The 23,051-nt window shown below is 35.4% G+C and overlaps 1 protein-coding gene and 1 non-coding gene across 5 annotated transcripts in view; both read left to right on the top strand.

Annotated features, from left to right (window-relative positions):
• Positions 1 to 23,051, top strand: part of LOC134750021 (homeobox protein cut) — a 209,142-nt gene that overhangs the window by 1,790 nt on the left and 184,301 nt on the right. For 3 of the 4 annotated variants that reach the window (XM_063685090.1, XM_063685088.1, XM_063685087.1), the window contains exon 2: positions 22,149 to 22,346. In XM_063685090.1, coding sequence (XP_063541160.1) covers positions 22,230 to 22,346 — 117 coding nt within the window. In that variant the 5' untranslated portion in view covers positions 22,149 to 22,229. Of the gene's footprint in view, positions 1 to 22,148; positions 22,347 to 23,051 lie in introns of those variants that run through there. The other variant, XM_063685092.1, reaches the window with a different exon arrangement.
• On the top strand, positions 20,299 to 20,470 carry LOC134750418 (small nucleolar RNA U3). Its single transcript, XR_010128558.1, has one exon. It is a non-coding gene; the product is annotated as a small nucleolar RNA U3 (small nucleolar RNA).

Raw genomic sequence — 23,051 nt, 5'->3', positions numbered from 1 at the left:
GATAAGCATAATTTTGACATTGATGCAAATTTATAGTGTAATTTTTATCCTGAAATAAATAAATCTAAATCTAACAGTAACAAAATATTTTGTTACTTCTTACTGCAAGAAGTAACAAGTGTGATAATCTTACACAAAAACTGCGACTTGCGAAGTATGTGTTACAAAATCGGTTTTAAGATATTGAGCAAAATTTATTTCGTCATTACTTAAGTTCAGTTATTTTTTGTTACTCAATGAGTTTGACTAATTACTTTTTCAGTGTAGGTAATTCAATACGTAAATATAACATAATACTCATAATCGGCATTTTTGCGCGGAAAAATCTTTGTTAGTTTATGATAAAATAATCTATAAAAAATGCGTAGTGTTTCGTAGATTTGTGGTGACCACATAAAGTGCTTTAGTGTGAATAAATTATTTCACACTTTAATACATTTAGTGATAGAGCATCGTAAAAACTATTCATGTACATTGTCTTTTAGACAAAAAATGTAGTTGTAATATTGGCACATTTACTGTGACTAACAGAAATATACTAACAACTGTTTTGTTTATTTTTTTATTCAATCCGTGGTTTGTTTGGGTTCACGTTTTCTGCGTTCCACACTTGTAAGATAATAAATACATCACATGTTGGGATGATCAGCATAGTTCCGAGTTTAGAACACTTACTGCAATTTTGATTTTTAAACTGAATATTTTGGTACTTCACATCCCGTATTTACGGATGGTATTAGAAAAAATGATATTTTATTTCTATAAAGTAGGTCAGGTTTTTATTAGGTTTTATATTTTATCAATCAAACAACACATCAACTTTTATTTAAACAAACTGTTTTTTTTACAATTAGGTACCTACTGGACTATTTGAAAATTTTGGAACAAGAACGTTCTTAGTAAAAACAAAAAAAAAGCAATACTTTCAGAATAATATTTTACTAATTCTTATGATGAACCAAAAATAAGAAAAATATCACAGATAAATCTTACTCGTAATTACAAAACACGCAATTTAGTACCTTTGTACTTAGTGTAATGGGGCCCGCACAGATGGCGGTGGGGAGACTTGACCTCAACTTCGGGAACTAACAAACTTCTCAAGTGCTTTGGACAAATTAGAACAACTGATAATCCCGACTTTTGTTTTTTGGCTTGTGATTTAAGTCAGTGGTTCAGTTTGTTTTATTATTAACTAACCAGAAAAGCAACAAAAAATACTAAAAAAAAGTAATAATATTATTTATTTGGTGGCCGATATTTTTTTTCTCAATTTTTATTATAAAGATAGATAAAGAGATAAGATGAAGGTAGTTTATTATTCAAGTAGGCATATTAGGTACAATGCGCTTATGAACGTCAAATAAAGCTACGCCGGCTCTAACCCTACACCTCTGCCTCGAGAAGATTTAGATCCCCCCTCAATTGGAGGAGGGTGTCCCAATATGGGACCGGCAACAAAATCGGCGGAACACATCTTTTCAAAACATCTTATAATTAACATGCATTACGAGTAAGCCGTTATAGGTATTGGTTAAGTTTGAAGAGCTCATTATGGGCGGAATAATCACGAAATCCCAACTTTGGACGAAAATCTATGTCATTTTCCATTGAGTTACGAAAATTCCATAAGTCTTTGGTAATTCAGGGGAAGATTTTGTAGGACACGGTGAAATTGCGCTTATATTTTTGTGTAGTGTGTAGGGAATTCTATTTAGTTACCAAATTGTATCAAAATCGGACGAAAAAAAAACGATAACAATATAAAAACTGACGTATACAATGCATGTTTGTTTATTGCTTACAGTAGGTTAGTTATTATTTACAACGACGGGACTTAATCGCGTAAAATTGTTTTAAATTTACCTCCGACCACGAGACGAGTTCTTCTCCGAGACCACGGGGACAACGCCGTCCTCGAAACGTCGGAGGTAAATTTAAAACAATTTTACGCGATTAAGTCCCGTCGTTGTAAATAATAATGAGTAAAAATCGTGAAAGTTTAAATCAGTAGGTTAGTTTGCATTTAATCAGTTATTATAAGTTTGTGATAATTCAGAGGTCGATAAGGTAGGTAATTTTAATTATTAAATAAATATTTATTTTCGTGCAATAAACTTTTTTTACTCAAAATTGATATCTTATCAATTCTCTTACCATCAGGTTGTTGCGTTTATTATGAAAGTTCTGGGTTCGATTCCAGTTTCCGTTATCGTAAACTCACACCTCTATTAACATCTATTACTTCGCATTATTACGCTTCAATTAACATGTATTTATTACGTTAAAACCCACGATAAAAAATTCAGCATCAATTTTTCACCCTTTGAGTTTCGCGATTATAAAAAGTTTGATCGTGACATAAAATTGCGTGACGATGAAAAAAGTGTATAATTAATTTAATTTGTAATTAATCGTCTATTGAGTTCAACCGGATCTTAAACCGATTTTTATTTTCATTTACACAAAGTTCTTATTTTTATTTTATCTTGTAAAAAATACTATAAAATATTTATTTAAGTATTTAATCTTTATTGCACAATACATGACAGCACAAATTGTGGAGTGGGCTAAATCAGAAAGAAGTGCGGCTTCTTTTAAAGTAAACGACATTGTTATCAAAACATTATATGAATATTAAGCTATATTTGATCTAACACATAAACTTAGAAACATCGTAAATAAAGTAATCAAAATTGACTAATTTTCTCATTTTCGATTTAAAAACATGGTGACAATTGCTAGGTCCACATAAGGTGCATTTACCCTACATTTAATCTGTTACCGAGATCGATAATGTTACTAATAGAGTTTAATACCGTGTGACTTGTATTGTTACATGTCTAGATTATATTATTAGTAATACGAAGTGTATGTATGTCTGTTTTATTAATAGGCTGTTCGAACTGAACGTTGAGGTTAATTTTAAAACGACAGATTTAGCAGCCGTGTTTAAATGGCTTAAAAATATTCTGTTGAGTTTTAGAAAGCAAGGAATATTTAGAAATACGTTTCTGTTATTATTAGGTAGTAGTAGTAATAAGTAGTAGTAGTAATAAGTAGTAGTATTAGTAGTATTTGTGATGTAACTGTATCCGTCTGTACGTAACTATATGGATTGAATCTATGGTATAAATAAATGCATGTGTCCTGACTGACTGACTGATTTATCAACGTAGAGCTGAAACTACAAAAGCTAGATACTTGAAATTTGCACACCAGGTTGCATTTATAAAGTGTAGAAGAGATAAGAAGCTATTTTGAAAAATTCAACCCCTAAGAGGTTAAAATGGGGTTGAAGGTTTGTATGGCGTTCAAGCTTTATTTTAAGCTAGGAACTTGTAACTTCTTGAAAAGGTATTATATTAAAATAGAAGAAAAGTAATTTAAGCGTTTTTGGAAACTCATCCTTTTAGGGGGTTAAATAGGGATGAAAGTTTGTATAGGATCAAATTTTATATTAAGTTAGGAATTTGAAACTCTGTAATAAGATATTTTCATAAAATACGAGAAGTAATTTCAGCGTTTTTCAAAATTCATCCCCTAATATGGTTAAAAAGGAGTTGAAAGTTTGTAAAGGGAACGTATTTGAGTAGGAATTTGAAATTAGTAGAAAGAGAAAATATTAAAAAGTACGAAAAATAATATTAGTGCTTTTGAAACTTCAACCCCTAATAGGGTTAAAAAGGGGTTAAAAAGTGTGTTTCGGGTAACAAATCCAAGAGGACGAAGTCGTAGGCGATAGCTAGAGTATGGTATAAAATAACAATTAAAACCTTTTTACTTTTTTTTATTCGTTATTTTTTTAAGGGTTACCAAAATATTTTCTTTATATTACTTTATTGGGTAAGTCGGTACATAGGACATAATCTTGCAAGTATTGTTTAATGACGAATTCCGAAAGGAGAAAACACAATAAAAAAAGTGGTGAATAATTATTTATCACATTTACATACCAAACTATTTTTTTTTATGAAATAGGAGGCAAACGAGCAGACGGATCACCTGATGGTAAGCGATTACCGCCGCCCATGGACACCCGCAACACCAGAGGGGTTGTAAGTGCGTTGCCGGCCGTTAAGATGGGAATACGCTCTTTTCTTGAAGGTTTGAAGGTCATATCGGTCCGGAAATACCGAAGGCGACAGTTCATTCCACAGTTTAGCTGTGCGAGGCAGGAAGTTTCTAGAGAAACGCACAGTTGAGGACTGCCAACCATCTAAGTGGTGAGTTTGAGTTGCCTCCTGAGGTATTTCCTTTATGCTACGACATGGGATTCTTCAAGAAGCGGGTATTTAGGGTTCTCAAGGGTCGGCAATGCTTAAGTGGCTCCTGTGATGTTGCTTATGTCCATGGGCGACGATGACTGCTTCCCATCAGGCGGCTCGTCTGCTCGTTTGCTGACTATCACATAAAAAAAAGAGGATGGTAATTTCTAAACTTCTTAGTAAAACCGCGTGCATAAGCGAGTCAAAAACACGGTAACATTCATGTCCTATTGTTAAATGCTTATACTCAATCATTGTGAGAGAGAATGCGTGATACCATAGAGTAACTTATACTAGAGCGGTACTGTCATAGTAAATTTTGTAACCCCAGTAAATTCACTGCCATCTGTCGACACACTTTAAAACTAAAAATAAATATTTATAAAAATACGATAAAATGTATTTAAATATGGATAAATGATTTTTTATATTTGCATTAATTATTTGTATGATTTTGACCCATGTTCTTTCACTGATATGCGTTAAAATTATAAATAACAAACGAAACCGTCAACGCCCTCTATACGAGTGTAGGACAAAACTAGTGGCGCCCTCTGATCGAGAATCAAATTTTCGTGATTTTCGAGGCACGTTTTTTCCTTAGACTGTATCCATCTATTACGGTGTTATATCTATCTTTGGTGATACGTACAAACCGATACTTTTCAGAACTATACGATTAGTTTAGTCACACAATGGATAATTATTTGATTATTTGTTGCAAAAAATGTTCACACATCTCGGCGTGATGTGTCGGATCTTTTTTTATGTCTGTGGCAAATAAGCGGGCTTAATCGTAAGCAAAGATAGATATAACTCCGTAATAGATGTTTACAGTCTAAGGAAAAAACGTGCCTCGAAAATAAAGAAAATTTGATTCTCGTTCAGAGGGCGCCACTAGTTTTGGCCCACTGTCGTATAGATGGCGTTGACTGTTTCGTTTGTTATTTAACAATTTTAACGCATATCAGTGAAAGAACATGGGTCAAAATCATAAAAATAATTAATGCATTTTAAAAAAACTATTAGGGTACCGATATGCTAGTTGTGTTCCTTTACATTAATTAAATTAATAATAAATAGTAAAAATAATAAATAAATAAATAAATAAATATTATAGGACATTCTTACACAGATTGACTAAGTCCCACGGTAAGCCCAAGGAGGCTTGTGTTATGGGTACTCAGACAACGATATATATAATATATAAATACTTAAATACATAGAAAACACCCAAGACTTAGGAGCAAATATCTGTGCTCATCACACAAATAAATGCCCATACTGGGATTCGAACCCAGGACCATCGGCTTCACAGGCAGGGTCACTACCCACTAGGCCAGACCGGTCGTCGTTCTACGTTCAGTATAATCAATTATTACGGGACAAATTGTTCATTTATGCATGTTTTTTTTTCTACTGCGATATTTATATTTTCATCGACAACCCAAGCATTTGAATTTTTTAACTGAAGAAGAATCCTACCTACGGATAAAAAGCAGCTTAAACATTAGTAAATTCGTTATTTATACATTTCTAAATTATACAAAATACATTAAATTTAATTATAAACTAAATAAATAAAGAGCACATAGCCAATAGCAAAGATAGATATAACTCCCTAATAGATGGATACAGTCTAAGGAAAAAACGTGTCTCGAAAATCACGAAAATTTGATTCTCGATCAGAGGGCGCCACTAGTTTTGGCCTAATCTCGCATAGAGGGCGTTGACGATTTCGTTTGCGATTTTCAATATTGCCTGTATTAAAAAAACTTATTTAGCAAATGTCTCTTCTAATTACAAAAAAAAATAGAAAATAAATACTGGCTTCAATACCCCGTCTAAACTCCAACATTTTTTGCAAGTATTTTTATAGCATACAATAAATAATACAACTACTGGACTGAAACGGACTTGATAGCTTTTACATGAATAGGTTTTACAGCCACCATATTTCAATTTAATGGCTATTTGGCGCTGTTAATAGAAAACACAGACTTAGATAACGGTCATCATAGATGATACAATTATAATAATGAATAAAAGGTTAGCTTAATGGCCCCTCTACACGATCCAATCCAGCATTGGGCAATGCTGGATCAGCGAGATGGCCATGAGACGGTTAAGAGCACGCACTATTATTCCCGTCCCGTTCCCGTTTTTACCCTTTGGGTACGGAACCCTAAAAAAACCGGCCAAGTGCGAGTCGGACTCGCGCACCGAGGGTTCCGTACTTTTTAGTATTTGTTGTCATAGCGGCAACAAACACAAGATGTAAAAGTCTAATTTCGCTGTTTTCATGGGACATTACCTTCATTGTGAAACTTTATTTTTAATTGATTTTTTACTATATGGATTTAAAATTATGTGACCAAATTTAGAATTATTTTAATTTATAATTACGATTACGACTGACATGACATATTATTGTATTTCCGTTTTTTCGCTTTAAGATATATGTATTTTATTTTATTTGATTTGTTTTTATGTTTAAACGTTGTTTACTTTTGTAATTTTATTTTATGAACTCTGGACGTGTAATTAGCTTTACCAATAAATATATGAAATAATGAAATAATAAAACAGAAATACATCATCTGTGAAAATTTTACCTGTCTAGCTATCACGGTTCTAAGATACAGTCTGGTAACAGACAGACGGACAGACGGACAGTGGAGTCGAGGAGTAGTAATAGTAATAGGGTCCCGTTATTACCCTTTGGGTACGGAACCCTAAAAAAAGTTACCTAATTCACCCATATGTTTCATAAGCCTCAATATAAACTGTGATACTACCAACACCAATGCACCCGGTATGTGCTTTTCTTAATTATATTTCGGACAGATTCGCAGATAAGATAAGAATTACGTCAATATCCGCCGGATCGCTCTTAGATTGCGCGCGCGTTCATTTCTTATAACTAATAATACGACAAGTACATATAAGTAGGTAGGTCAGCGGTATGTAGGGGAGACCGAGGTGAATTGTGACAGAGGAGAGTTGACACCGTCGATTTTTTGGATTCTTTAAATAACGAGCTCACAATAGCCCGTGTTTGTTAGTTTAAATTACTAGCTAACAAAACGCGCACTCCCAAGACAATGGTAGTTAGTCTACGACAATTCTTTTAACTTATACTACAATGTATATATAGAATTTGGAAAGTGCCTTAAAACTTTAAGTTAGCTTATTTTTAATAAGAAACATAACTGCATTAAATTTTTTTTATTCTCCTAGTCTTACCCGGGAATCGAATCGACTAAAATTAAAAAAAAAACTTTATTCCACCAGTCGATACAGTTCATGTTAATGTTAAAATTTCTTTAAGAAACATTAGGTCTTACACTCGCCTATCGTACAAAATATCCATTAAATCGAATATTTAGTATTTTTAGGGTCCCTACCCTATTACTAAGACTCCTCTGTCCGTCTGTCTGTCTGTCACCAGGCTCAGCCATGAGATACAGCCTGACAGGCAGTTGAAATTTTCACAGATGATGTATTTCTGTTGCCGCTATAACAACAAATACTAAAAAGTACGGAACCCTCGGTAGGCGAATCCGACTCGCACTTGTTCGGTTTTTATTTTATTTTAAATCGGTTTGATTCGCGAGCGAGACAAGCGAATTTTGATTTTTTATTTATCACAAAGTATACACAACAATTTTCTTACAATTATATTCCTCGCCAAACTGCGATTGCAGTTTGTAGGCTGTAGCGCTCATTTTTACATTTTAAACATTTATTTGTGCCATTTTCAACCAAAAGGGTACTTATTGTCGCTTGTCAGTAAGGCGCTATTTCCATATAGCTTCAATTATAAATCAACCTTATCGACAAGCGACAATGTGGTACCTTTTGGTCGAAAACGTCACATTTATGCTATGCACTTAAAAAAACTAAACTAAATTATCAGAAAAGCGAACACGCATGGCGATAGTTTATGATGACTATAAAAAAAGTAAAACTTTATCTTTTTGTCTATTGTCATTACACCTTTTAAACTATTTTAACAACTAATGCAGGTAAATGCGGGGTCCCTTTGTTTGACATAATTATTGAAAGTCGTAATTTAATGATTGTCATATTATCATTAGTCATAATTCTGAAGCCGTTAACTTTTCAGGATTTTCCTCGGGTTATCCTATAGATAGGTTAGGTTAGGTTAGGTTTGTTTTATGGCAATCCTGAAAAGTTACGCGTTTCTGAGAAAAACCAAATTATGACTAATGATAATATGACAATCATTACATTATGACTTTCAATAATTATGTCAAACAATAGAGACCCGGTAATTAGGGTATCTTTTCCAATAACGTTTTTTTATGACAGGAGGCAAACGAGCAAACGAATCGCCTGATGATAAGCTATTACCGTCACCCATGGACACCCGCAACATAACAGACTGCAAGACTTACAAGTGCGTTGTCGGCATTTAAGTGTCAATAGTCCGGAACCGCGGCCGACAGTTAATTTCATTATTTATCTTCTCAAAGGAAGTCGAACCATAATTACCTCCTTGTTTATACCTGTTACCAAGAAAATATTAAAAACACTATCAAGCAAAAAAAACGGGTCACATTACTCTCCTTATCAGCTAAAATGAGTCTTTGGCATATTTTCTCACGGTGGGTGCGGGGTATTTTGGACTCTATTGCTTTGGTTTAAGGTTTATAATTGAGAAGGTTTGGAATAATAGTTCGTTTTTTGACGCAATCAATGAGAGGTAGCGGGGGATTGATAGGTTCAGCGTAAAAATTAAACGTCAGCAACCAACACACAATTAAGGTGGCCAGTAGTTTCGCAAGTTTGGATTATATTTGACTTTTCATTTCAATTCAAAATGTTATTTCAGATAAAAGCTTCATAAATTATACTAAATATAACAATAATCGAATTTAAACTATCGTGAGACATACTTAACGTAGTTTTAGGCTCTCCGAAACATGGCGCGCGAGTGACTAAAAATACGTGAGTGAAACCGCTAAGTTAGCTAAGGTAACATAACAATACTTAAATCATAATGAGTCTGGGCTTCCACTTCTTTTAAGATCTTCTATTTATTTCTTAAACAAAATTCTACCTATAGGCTCTAATACTTAAAGTTAATGAACTAACTGAACGATGAAGATGTACTATTTTTTAAAGGAATGCCGCGTCGTCTATCCGCCCATCCATAAAAATACTTTCATAAACATTTCATTATTCCCAATCAATTGATAGTGTATCCAGAGAGGTGTGGCCACACGTCAGGGAATCATCTTTTCAGATTTTGCAATGGAAACTTAATAAATGTCATATACGAAGGAAAAAAATGACCAAAGCCTCCAGTGTCCAGAGCTGGCATCGAACCAGCATCCCCCGTTTACCGGACGGGTGCCTGAACCGCTCGGCTATCCGGTCATGGTGGCATTGGTCGTAATTTCCAAGTATATGACAATTTCCCGAAGGCTTGTGGCGCCGTCCGGTAAACGGGGGACGCTGGTTCGATTCCAGCTCTGGACACTGGAGGCTTTCGTAATTTTTTCCTTCGTATATGAAATTTATTTCAGTTTAAAAGGTATCGCATATCGCTTGCCATAAGGACGCTCTGGGTTTTTCGTATAAAGATACAAGCAATTTTCATCCTTATGGATAGCGACAATGTGGTACCTTTTGATTGAAAACGTCACATATGTCAGTGACCTCGTAGTCTTCACCCGCCATCGCTTATGTCCTACACCGTATGGTGTAGGATATCAAAGTATTGCTAACGTAAACAATGTATAACGGCCAATCAATTGATGGTGTCGCTTACTGAATGGACTCACGTGACCGTAGATATAATGATGATTATAGTAATATTGTCTTCGGTTACCGCGAGAGTTACTCATGAAATAAAACTATGAAAACGGATCGCGTATATTGAATTTATAATACATCCCGACGCTTCGAACCCTTTTTTTTATGAAATAGGAGGCAAACGAGCAGACGGATCACCTGATGGTAAGCGATTACCGCCGCCCATGGACACCCGCAACACCAGAGGGGTTGTAAGTGCGTTGCCGGCCTTTAAGATGGGAATACGCTCTTTTCTTGAAGGTTTGAGGGTCATATCGGTCCGGAAATACCGCAGGCGACACTTCATTCTTCAGTTTAGCTGCGTTCACTCACCCACTCAGTCACCCGTTGACCACGAACGCTGTAAAGGGTTCGAAATGTCGGGATGTATTATAAATTCAATATACGCGATATAATCCGTTTTCATAGTTTTATTTTATTTATGATTATAGTGTTGGTAGGAATACGAGTCTTTTGTGTCTAAAAAACCGGCCAAGTACGAGTCGGACTCGCCCACCGAGGGTTCCGTACTTTTTAGAATTTGTCGTTATATCGGCAACAAAAACATCTGTGAAAATTTCAGCTGTCTAGCTATCACGGTTCATGAGATACAGCCTGGTGACAGACAGACAGACGGACAGCAGTCTTTTTGGACCCGACGTCAGGGATTCTGGGTGTCATTTTGACTCAGTGATTTTTAAATTTTCGACCTAACATGTTGATTTCCATATGATGATTTCAAATTTGTAGTTCTAAAAATGTGACATTTTTAACCAAAAGTGGTGGTCAATAAAGTTGATTTCAAACTCAAGCTATATGGAAATAGCGCCTTATTGACAATCGACAATAAGTACTCTTTTGGTTGAAAATGGCACACACAAACACATCCCTCACTACGCAAAGACGTATGAACTCCGTATAAGACGAATACAGTCATAGGAAAAAACGTGCCACCAATACCAACCTTTAGACTATTCTCGGCTAGATGGCGTTGACGGTTTCGTTTGTTATTTAACAATGTTAACACATATCAGTTGAATCGGTCAATGTTTTTAAAGTGTTGGTAACGCGCTTGTGACACCTTTCTTGAGTTTCCTCAGTCATATATTTATATTTCTATTCAAAAGCAGTTAGAGACCGTTTATTAATAATTATAAATCTCATTATTAAAACGCCGGCCATCTTTATCATAAACAAAATCATTCCCACATGATGACGATAATCGAAACGCACAATAATCGATTCCAGCTACCGATCATTAAAATACCAACATAACTAGACCTCTATAACCTTAGCATTTCTACCAAATCAGGGCTCAAGCTTAAACTGGTGAAAAAATAAAAAAAACACCGTCCGTTCACATTCGGGTCGCACATGTGTCGTTAGACAGGGATGGCGCTATACGATAGAGGGAGATGGATTGGATTTTTTTTTCGATCTCCGATTTTGCCACATGTGATGTTCAAATAAAGCCGAATTGAATTTTATGTCGTTTTTTTGGTAAAAGGGTTTGTTTGCTACCGTTTATTGTTTCTATTGAATATAAGACACTCACTAAAACTCCAAATTAGTTTACAATAGATTATTTATTTTGAGTTTTCTATAATTAAAGCAATACAAATCTCTTATCCAACAACTTGCGTTTTTCTCTCTGTTTTAACTTAATCCCCTGTCAATGTCATTATTGTCCAAAACCGCGGCAAACCATCTGTCACTTGTCAGATATTTAAAAATAAAACTAAAAGACCGTTTGAGATATCCTCAACATCTAACATGAATGTTAGAATTCTCATTGCTTTTTTAGGGTTCCGTACCCAAAGGGTAAAAACGGGACCCTATTACTAAGACTTCGCTGTCCGTCTGTCCGTCTGTCACCAGGCTGTATCTCGTGATCTGTGATAGCTAGACAGCTGAAATTTTCACAGATGATGTATTTCTGTTGCCGCTATAACAACAAATACTAAAAACAGAATAAAATAGAGATTTAAGTGGGGCTCCCATACAACAAACGTGATTTTTGACCGAAGTTAAGCAACGTCGGGCAGGGTCAGTACTTGCATGGGTGACCGTTTCTATAGATAATGGTACGGAACCCTTCGTGTGCGAGTCCGACTCGCACTTTGCCGATTTTTTTGAGTTGGTAAACAACCGTCCGGCACGTTCAAGATCAAGATAATGATGATTTCATGACCGCTATGAAACACTAAATCCATAGGTAATACATTAGGTACCTATTTGCTTTACTAAATAGTTATTTGACATTCTGTCACTGGAAGTCTGGACTCGCGATATACAAGCAATTTCAATAAATGTCAACATTTACAAGAGCAAAACTCAGTATCCACAGATCTACCTTAAGTCCTTCACAATAAGGTATAAAAGCTATCAGCTAATTGTATGGACGAAGCATTTGGCAACGTATCAAAATGTATGAGGCATTGGCATTAGTAATCTTAGCGACCTCATATCTTACAAACACCGTCGCTTGGTATTTAGACTTTATTCCTTAAGAAATAAAGTTGAATTTTCAATGGTAGCAAAGAGTGTGTTACGATAAGTGTTTGTAAAGGTATTGTTTATTATTACTAGATGCATACACGCGTAGATGTGTTAGTGTCGAGCTAAGAGGACATTCTGTCAGGTTGTCAGTCAATTATGTTTACAACTTTAAGTCAAATATTGTTCCATTCATTCATCATTCGTTCCATCTCTTAAAGCTACCTATCAGTGATGAAGCTTTCATAAAACTCGATTTTCAACGGCTTACCTAATTGTCAATCAGTTCACTGCTATTACGACTTGTAAAGAAAAGGAAAGCCAAATTAACTCCTGCTTCTGTAATACGAATATATTTGACGCGACGCCATTACATACTTATACATATTTTTTAGGCTTCCGTACCCAAAGGGTAAAAACGGGACCATATTACTAAGACTGCTGTCCGTCTGTCCGTCTGTCTATCTGTCACCAGGCTGTATCTCATGAACTGTGATAGCTAGACAGTTGAAATTTTCACAGATGATGTATTTCTGTTGCCGCTATAACAACAAAATAAAAAGTACGGAACCCTCGGTGCGCGAGTCCGACTCGCACTTGGCCGGTTTTTAAATCAATCGCCACTCCCCACTAGCCCTAACGATAGTGTCATTTTCATAATGTATTAGTACGAAAACGTGTCACAGACTAATTATAGCGCCACGAGACACCTGCCGCTCTGTCACTGCGTTTTGATCTATATTGTACTATTTCTATACTGTGACATTATTGATTATCTTTGAAGAGCTAACGGAATATCGTCGCACTAAACTTCGGAGCCTAAAGCGAACAACTCGCAAACGCGAAGCGGCGCGGCGCGGTGGGCCCACGGCGTTCGCGTTCGCAACGAGATCGCCCACGTAGGACACTTCTATAGGTATCAAAGGATTTGTTCATCACGCGCCGCATCGCTTCGCGTTCGCGTGTTGTTCGCCTATGTAGTATACTGCGTAACTAAGATCAATGTGGGGACGATCGTCTATAAAGGAAGACCGTCTTTAACTCGTTTTCTTCTCGATTTTAAATTTTAACTTGCGGTTTTTGTACCTACTTACACCACAAGGTCGGTAGAGAAGGAGTGAAACTCTTCCTTACAGTGTTCCTGAGCATCGTATTTACGTAGTTCTTAACCTATGACGGCTTAACTGCAATACTTTTGATATTATGTTCCCATTCAAATTGCAGTCGGGTTGCATTCCGTCTGTAATCTGTATCGGCTCTGATATATGAACTAGTTGGTCAGACCAAATTGGCAGTAAATAAGAACAAAAAAAACTATACTCTTCTTTTTTTTTGGGTGCTAGTACTAGTGTAAGACAAAGATATTATGATTATCTCTGTCTATGTTTGAAATGAGACAGTCCTTTGGCAAACGATAAGTACTTTATTTAAAAAAGTCACCTATTTTAAATTCTAATTTTGAATTACAAATGTGTGTCTTAATTTAAAATCCGTTACTCATTAGAATCGACATGTGCACCGAAACTCGAAGGGGAGTAATATTCGATTTTATCTCGAAGCATTTGAAAAAAGAACGTCTTTTTCTATTTAAAAATGGAACGACGTTTGTGGCGTAATTACTAGTGATGGGACAGTGTAATTAAAATCAATATATCGATTAACTATCATAACGCATGAAATATTTTTGTTATTTTATAATTTTATTGATGATCTCTCAATGATTTCAAAATATAAAGTGAAACTAAATGAATAAAAAATGTCAGAAACTCCACTTATTATGTAGGTACAAACACAAAACATAATTTTAATTCCTGAGATTTATTAGGTAATAATAGGTCTTTTTCCTATTGTTGTCCCATATTTCAAGAATTGGCACAGGAACCAGTTTTTATAAAAGCGACTGGCATCTGACCTTCCAGCAATAGGTACAAAGTAAAAAATCATTAGTTTCCTAATAATTTCATTGATAAGCGTTTACCGCGTTTACACCCAGCCGCAAAAGTGCATGGCCACTTAAATAAGGAATTTATGAATGCAAACATAACGTGTCCGTGCAGTTTTGCAGCTCGCTGTACATTCAGAAATACATTTTCATTCTCAATAGTTCAATCCATATCCCCAAATCAAAGCGCCACAAAAACTTCCACCCCATCGGACGTCATATTTCGTTCCATCTCCATCGGAAATGCCGAAAGTGTCATACGTCTTGTCTCATAAGGGGACGCGTCTTTATGCATCGAATGTAGGGTTAATGGAATTCAGATATACAATAATGTCTGGCAACCATTCTTTAAAAAAAAGGAGGGTTTGAAAAATGTGTGAAAATAAAAACGTGGAAATATATATTATTATTTTATTATAATATTATTTTATTTTTTGCGCCTTTTTTGAGTTACAAAAAAAGGTTTTGCGGCATAATAATGTTTAAATCTTATTCTGCTTCTTCTTTTCTGAAAAAAAGAATGATAGGTATATATTAGGCTAGGTACTACCGTAGCGTAGATTCTGAATGATTGTTCAATTTGAGAAAATTAGTATTCATTGGTTCACGTAGACGATCGATTGCCTATAAAAATTGAAGGTCACCCAATTGGAACAATTTAACCGTGTGTACATAGTCTGGATTGTTAGAATATCAGATAGATATTTTAATCAGTAATCTTACTAATTATTCCAAAAAAATGCCTTTTTAAAATGTGTAATATAAAGAAATATGTACATCAAAATAGCAAGTCTCTCAGTCTGAGTTCTCAGTTTATAAAAAAAAAAACATTCAAATGTTATTATAATGTATAGATCAAACAAAGAGTATAATAAAAGTTAAACGTGTAAACGTCGAAATCTAAAAATGGTTCCAAAAAAAAACGGGTGCGAATTCACCCCAAGACCACAAGCTGTGTTTCCAATGTGTTACCTATGTGCTAATGAATCGGCATAATAAACTGAAAGAGGTTGGTTAGTTACATGTTTGTTTAACTAAATTTGGTTATTTTTATAACCTGAAGTAAATTTTGTGCATTCCTGCTTCCTCTTTCTCTACCTGCTTGCTTTAACTTTCCCACGAATATATCTTATGCATTAAACAACAATTCGGTTTATTTTGGCCCCCGTATTTCATTATCCTAACATTGGTAATAACTACCCTTAATATCATGAAAAATTAAGTGATACCTTTTTTTGCTTAAAGCGGTGGCTATATTTTCTAAACAGAAACTATTAGAAACATTTAAAATCATCTATAACCGCACACCCCACATTCTTTGCCGGCTACCGATCATAAACAAACTTTTTTCTCTCCCTCCTAAAGACATAATTATGTCATCTCACTGTTTTAAGCCGAGGATGATTATAAATCCTCTAATTATTATCCCCAAGAGTGTATCCTGATGTATTTATGTCCATATTAAGCATGTGTCAAAGCTTCTGTATATTTCATTACGTCACACTATGAGAAAGCACTTAAGTCTGAAAAAAAAGAGGTTGAAATACGAACAATAACAGTTGACACTTAGTTCGCACTAGGTGGCGCTAGCAACTGATAAAAGGAAAACTTTTCTTGCATGCAACTAAGTAACACGACGGAGCTAATCGAGAAAGTAATAAACAAACAAAACGCAACCTTAAGCTTATTACATTAGAAGCGTAGTCGATTTTCAGTAACAGCAAAACCAAGTTTACACGCGTATAAAAACTATGGCTTAATGCTGGCCACCTGCCTTTTAATAAAGTAAAAACAAACACGCGACGTATCGAATTGTATCGATAATCGCTCGTAATCGGTTAGTGTCGTGATGCGCGCACGTTAAAAGTGTCATTCGATTGTTATTCGAAAATTGAAATCGTCAATTCAGTTAAGCTGACGTTTATAGCAATCGGGGTTGCGTAAGTGAAAAGGTCAACGGTTGTGTTTGAGTTATTGGAATAAGAGCATCCTACGCGGTTTTGGACGTTAAGGCTTTGAAAGATCGTGATTAGTTAGGTCTACTTATCGTATTAAAATTATTAAAGAAAATACGTAAATTACAGCCGAATTATGTAGGTTCTCTATTAAGCCACAAAAAAGTAGTTCATCCGACATTTAGTCAAAATAGGTACGAGAAAACTTTGGAAATGACCCGATCATATTGTAAATATTGTAAATAAAGGTGTTATTTTAGCGAAGAACATGTTTTGATCGTCATATTGTTCTTATACGTATAGTAAGTTCATGTTTACTTACTTTGCTTCAGGAAATATGTCCTTCAATCCGCACAATAACAGAAAGTAAAAAACGCAACAAAAAGTGGAATGACGTGTGACTCTTTGCAAATCAATAGCTTGTTTCTACAAAGTACTTAGCACACGTCGAAAAACCGTTCCGAAACAAAGCAACAACGAAAATCCATCAATTAAAGAACTGGTACGCTCAAAGGGCACAAACGAAGAACCACAACGAAAATCACGAATACCAAAAAACGAAACCGAATATGACTAATATCAGGCACAAAGTGCAAAGTCGTCGATAACGCCTCTATGGCAACAAAAGGAGGGAGTTTCGAAAAAAGAACACCGCGTTCGAATTTCCGTTTGGAATTCCGTGCAACATTTTAGCGATCTTGATTGTGTATAAATAATTAGTTATCGAGCCATAAAAAGAACTATAAGGCATCGATTGGGAGAAAACTAGCGAAGTTTCTGTCACGAAGGTTACTTCGATGCACGATAGATTTTACTACGTTCGGTATTGACTGTATCGCCTTATTTAAAAATCGAATTCGGGAACCGAATAGCATTTGATTTTGACCGTTATTCTATTCACGATAGGGATGTGAAAAACTCGTATCGAATGTAAAGTTATGTTTGTTTTCACATTTCTTCGGTGTGTTTAAAAAGTTTCGCCCGTGTGAGGGTTCAGGTCGGTTATATTTATGATGGTTATAAAATTGTTTGCGGCATGTTCCTTTCGGTTATTGTCGAGCACCTGTCTTTAAATTTTATTGTCGAAAAATGTTTATCGATATAACGATTACATAAATCTAGATAGTCTAATCGGTAGTGAGGTTGAAAATCGATTCAAATAAAGTTGTTTAAAGAATTTAAATTGTCGTTTATTAGAAAATCATACAATTTGTCGTATGTCTGTAACATGAAGTACCTAAAACGAAACTATTTAGGAAATTAAAGTATACTAAACTAACGTAATATAAGCTTTTGGTTATTTACCTATCCAGTATCCAATGGCACTTCCATTTCCGTAGTTTTTGAAGAATCATTAAAACGCTATTTAATTAGTGCGTTTTGAAATATGTTGTGTAGATTGGGTGTCAAATTTTTCAATATTTTTCTTTGGTCATAAGACGTAACACAAATCCAAAATATGGAATACCTACTTATATTTAAAGTTGTACAATGTTTTCTACCAGTTCCCATTTCCCAATTGTATGATTCTCAATGTAGCCACGGCGGTCGTTAGCTAAATCTACCATCGTTAGCTAGTTGCAAAACAATAACAGTTATGAATACTTAAAATTAATAGAAACGATCCTAATTGAACCACTCGACACGACAAATTTACAATTCTAATACACTTGTAATTTCGAACGATTTATTTTTGACCGAATTTCGTTTCGACGAAAAATAAAGTTGTTAAGCCCCCTGTCGCGTAATAGGGGTTACACGCGACCGAACTGCCAACTTAACTACAGTAAAAAATAAGCAAAAACAAACTTTATTTTATAAGGCGCAAAGTTGCTCACCGTGCACAGATAAGTTGGTCGTAGATGTATCGATAAGAAATTCGTATTGACTATGACATCCTTAAAACTATTGTCGTTGAGTTTAAATTTCGAACGTTGTGTCCGTTCGAATTTTAAGCGGCTATTTAGATTTTTTGGCCATTTATAAAAACATTAAACTTTCTTGAGACATTAATTTTGTCCACTTTTTTTTATTTTAGTGTTGCATGCAAACATTGGCTTTTTTGTAGGTAATATGTGTCAGATAAAATATCACAAATAAAATCGCCTTCTGTAAAAGTTAAGAATGAAAGAAGTTAAGAGTGTTAAGAATGTTTAAGCAATATTTTCGTAATTTTTATTCATCCATAAAATTATAGTTGTTCATCATTACCTGACATAATTTTAAACAGTTTTATCTTAATGAATTATAATATAGTGTTCGGTCACGTCATAATCACAACAAAAATATGTACTTTAAATTTCTTAATAGATTTAAAACGGTCATCATAATTTTTTAAACCTTTCGCGTTTTGAACACATATTAAATCACATTTAAAATCGGGTCTATCACGAATTTATTTCCACGCCGCGACCACGACCAGTGAATCCTGTGTCGAAACGTCGGTAAATAAAGGTAACAAAATAAATTCGTGATAGACCCGATTTTCAATGTGATTTCATATCATAAATTTTACTACAACCTACATATCTTATTGTTTTTTAGGATTCCGTACCCAAAGGGTAAAAACGGGACCTTATTACTCCGCTGTCCGTCCGTCTGTCCGTCTTTTTTTTTTTCTTTTTATTACAAAAAGGCAAGCATTTGACCGCAATCTCACCTGATGGTAAGTGCCGATGCAGTCTAGGATGGATCATGCTTACCTAAAAGATGTTTATTCACTCGATTTAAAAAGATCCAAGTTATAGTGGACTGGGAATATATTTGCAGGAAGTAAATTCCACTCCTTAGCCGTTACCGTTACTGTCTGTCACCAGGCTGTATCCCATGAACCGTGATAGCTAGAAAGTTGAAATTTTCACAGATGATGTATTTCTGTTGCCGCTATAACAACAAATACTAAAAAGTACGGAACCCTCGGTGCCCGAGTCCGACTCGCACTTGTTTTCATTAACTAACATTATTTAAAACATATAGCGCCTCATATCTTAATGAAATATAATGTTTAGTCATATCATATCACAACAAAAATATGTATCTACTATAAATTTCAAATTTCTTAATAGAATTAAAACGGTCAGTGTCAATGCACCCCTTATCAGGGCTAATGAATATTAACTAATAAACTGTGGGTGTTTCTGTCTGTGACTCACGACGTTTGGGGGACTATATGTGGGGGGATCCGTAGATAAAGAAATTAAAAATAATTGAGCTGTTATTCTTGGAGAACAGATATTTGTACCAACGACAAAACTAGATCGCCGTCAAAAGAATCTTCAAAGAACATACTTAACATTCCAAATTCGCAAAAAAAAAATATCTTAGTAACGACACACATTCAAGTTGACGAAATATAAAGTGAGCCGATCTTGTTCAAACTTGTTCAAGAGATCAGCACACTTTATATTTCGTCAACCTTACCTTCTTAACATTCCCAAAAAAACTGGCATACATAATATCAATGACACAAATTCAAATCGGCCAGTAACTAGTACCTTCGAAATTTTAAAAAGCAGTAATTAAATGGCCGAATCGATGGATCGATCGTTCCGTGCGGCGTGTAATCCTGTTTGCATATCGCCGCACGAAGCCGCACTTATCATGTTTATTGATTGACACGCCAGTAATTCACTGGTTCAACCCTAGCGGACGATAACGGTGTATGGGATGGGAGTATAGCGATTTATCATGCGTTCGTAGGTGCTTTATGAAATCTTCCTTTCAAAACTTTAAAAGGAGGCATTTATGGCAAAGATGTACTTAATTTTTACAGCTCTTGACTTAAACATTAACAACAACTTGCAATAACCTTGCAAAGATCTTACTTCATAGGATAATTTATATAGTAAGCTCTTCGCCAAGCTATCACAATACGTGAGCTGACCCCATCCACGAAGATGAGTCGTGGCGCGGTGAAGCGCGAGAAAGGCGATGTCCGGTCATCAGCCATCGATGATCGTTCACCTCCCTCCAGGGGGAGGCGTGGGGTACTGTCGCTGTCATTAAAAAAATAACTGAGTAACAAATTATACTGTGAAGTAATAATATATAATGAGTTTACGTATTAATGAAAACGTTCTTCTTATACAATTTTCATTACGAATATATCGATAAGATTTGTAATCCGCATACTAAAAACTAAGTGAAAATTTATCAGTGAAATTAGCAATGTTAAAAGATTTGCCACACTGGATGCGTTCTGCAGTCAGCGGTCAGGTCAAACCCGCATTATGTATAAAAAACATTGACAGCAACCTTTGAAGTTGTAGTTTGACCTGACTACTGCCCGCAGAACGCATCCAGTGTGGCAAATCCTTTAGTACCATCTTTCATTTTTGAAATCTTTCAAATCCGCTCCCGCTTCCGCTCGCCACCCGCACCGCCCGAAAAACACAAGTCGCGGTTTACGGCTGTGCTCTGGTGGCGATAACTTAGTTTTTAGGTGTTTCGGCAACATGCGACTGCGAATTATCATTTGTACCAGCCCTGATCGTATCGCGTCTTGACCCCAGTTAGAACTGTTAGGAATAGTTCGTTTATCAGTGATCGATTTGAATATGCTAGTGGCGGTGCTGTGGTTGGGGTGGCTTTTGTAATATATTGTTGTAATTATGAGGTCTATCGTTCAGACGACACGCGATCCAGTTACTGACACTGAGGTGATTTGATGAAATAATAATGGAAATTTTTATCAATTGCATGTCAAGAAATGACAAAAATTAATAGCTCTTATGATGGACAATGTTCAATATTAACATATACGATAAATTAAAAAGCTATGTTTTCAACTACAACAGCACGGGAATCAATACCAATACAAAACTAAAATTAGTCTTTCTCCAAAACGACACGCAAATCAATACTGATAAGTTTTTTTTCTTTGTTTTCAGGGCATAATAGCGAACAGATATATTTTCAACTACAACTACCAAACCCAACATGCAAATCGATACTAAACTCAAATTACTCTGTTCTTTCAAAACTTGACACGCAAATCAATCGATACGAACCAAATTAGTATTTCTTTCTTTGCAGGGCACAATAGCGAGCAACCGCGTTCACACGCAAAGTCCTTTGCTCGCTGTAGAAGCCAAATTAGACTTACGATTCTTTTCTTTTGACAATCTTCAACATTACTATAATAATTCAATAACCTAAACAGAATTTTCAATTCTCAACTACAACTAAGCTACTTCACGCATTTTGACGAAAATAATTTGCCTATTCCAAAAATATGAAACATATGTCTTTCTGTTTTCACAGGGTACAACAGAGAACAGATATACACACGAATCGATAATACCAAACTCTAATTAGGTATTTTTCATGTGACACGCAAATCAATCGATAAAAGCTTTCAATTTCATTTTTGATACAAGCTTTTATCGCAATTTATTCTTTCTTTGCAGGGCACAATAGCGAACAAACTACAAAGTCCTCTGCCAGTTTATTGGCCGCTAGGACTGTAAAATGTAAAATGCACCCGACGGAGGCCAGATTTACCTTTTAGTGAGACTTTTATGCTTGACAATCTATCCCATAACTTGAATAGAGTTGTAACTTTCAACTAATCGACACAACTCAACTCTCCGATCAATTCCAATACTAAAATCAAGTCTGTTCCTTTCAAACGTAAACTTGAAAGCAAAAATTCTTTCTTTGCAGGGCACAATAGCGAACAAACCGAAAGTCCTCTGCCAGTCCGTTGGCATGCCGTTCGGGCTGTGAAATGCCCCTGCAGCCCTAATGCACCCGACGGGGGCAAGCCTGCCGGCGCCGGAGGCCGAGGTGCAAGCTATGCACTCGATGGACTGGTTGTTCAAGAAGGAAAGGATATATCTACTGGCGCAATTTTGGCAACAGGTAACGTTAAAAGACGTTTCAACGAAACGGGCGAACAAAACACAAGCCACGTTTCGTTGAAATCTGCTGCGAAATAATAAGTCAATACTATTAACCCTTTAACTGTCCAGATTAAAGAAAAATATTCAAGCCTCATCGCCTCTTTAAGAGGAAAGCGGACGGGCATTTTTCCCATACAAACGTAGTCTCCATTTTCCTCTGGATATTGACATAATGGTTTTTTTTTTGCAGAATTAGATGTATATTAAACTATAGGTATGCCCCTACGTTTGACTTTTTTCAATTTTCTCATCATTGTAAAAATTAGGAGCGAAAAACAGATTTCATACAAATTTTAAAATACTCCTAACTCTTATAATAATTAAATAATCGAAAAAAATCAAACGTATTACAAAAATGTTAATATGCACGGAGAAAAATGAGGACTACATTTGTATGAAAAGGCGATTTCACGCGGGTCCTCCACTTTCGTCTTAAGCTCCTAAATGGTAATTTTTGCCGTATATCATCTAAATCCCTGCAAATAGTAAAATATATTTTTTGTCTCCGTGTCAATAGTATGTATTTACTTCATAATTAGTCTCATCTATAGGTAGAAGTGCCCCGCCATCTTCCGAATGTCGTCCACCCAACATACGCTAGGGTAGGCTTTCATCCGAAAACGGCTACCAATCCGTTAACATATCGCATACATTCACATAGGTA

Source organism: Cydia strobilella, chromosome 19, assembly GCF_947568885.1.
Source record: "Cydia strobilella chromosome 19, ilCydStro3.1, whole genome shotgun sequence".
Lineage (NCBI taxonomy): Eukaryota > Metazoa > Arthropoda > Insecta > Lepidoptera > Tortricidae > Cydia > Cydia strobilella.
Note: the sequence above shows the minus strand (reverse complement) of the source record. Positions and strands in the feature narration are given on the sequence as shown.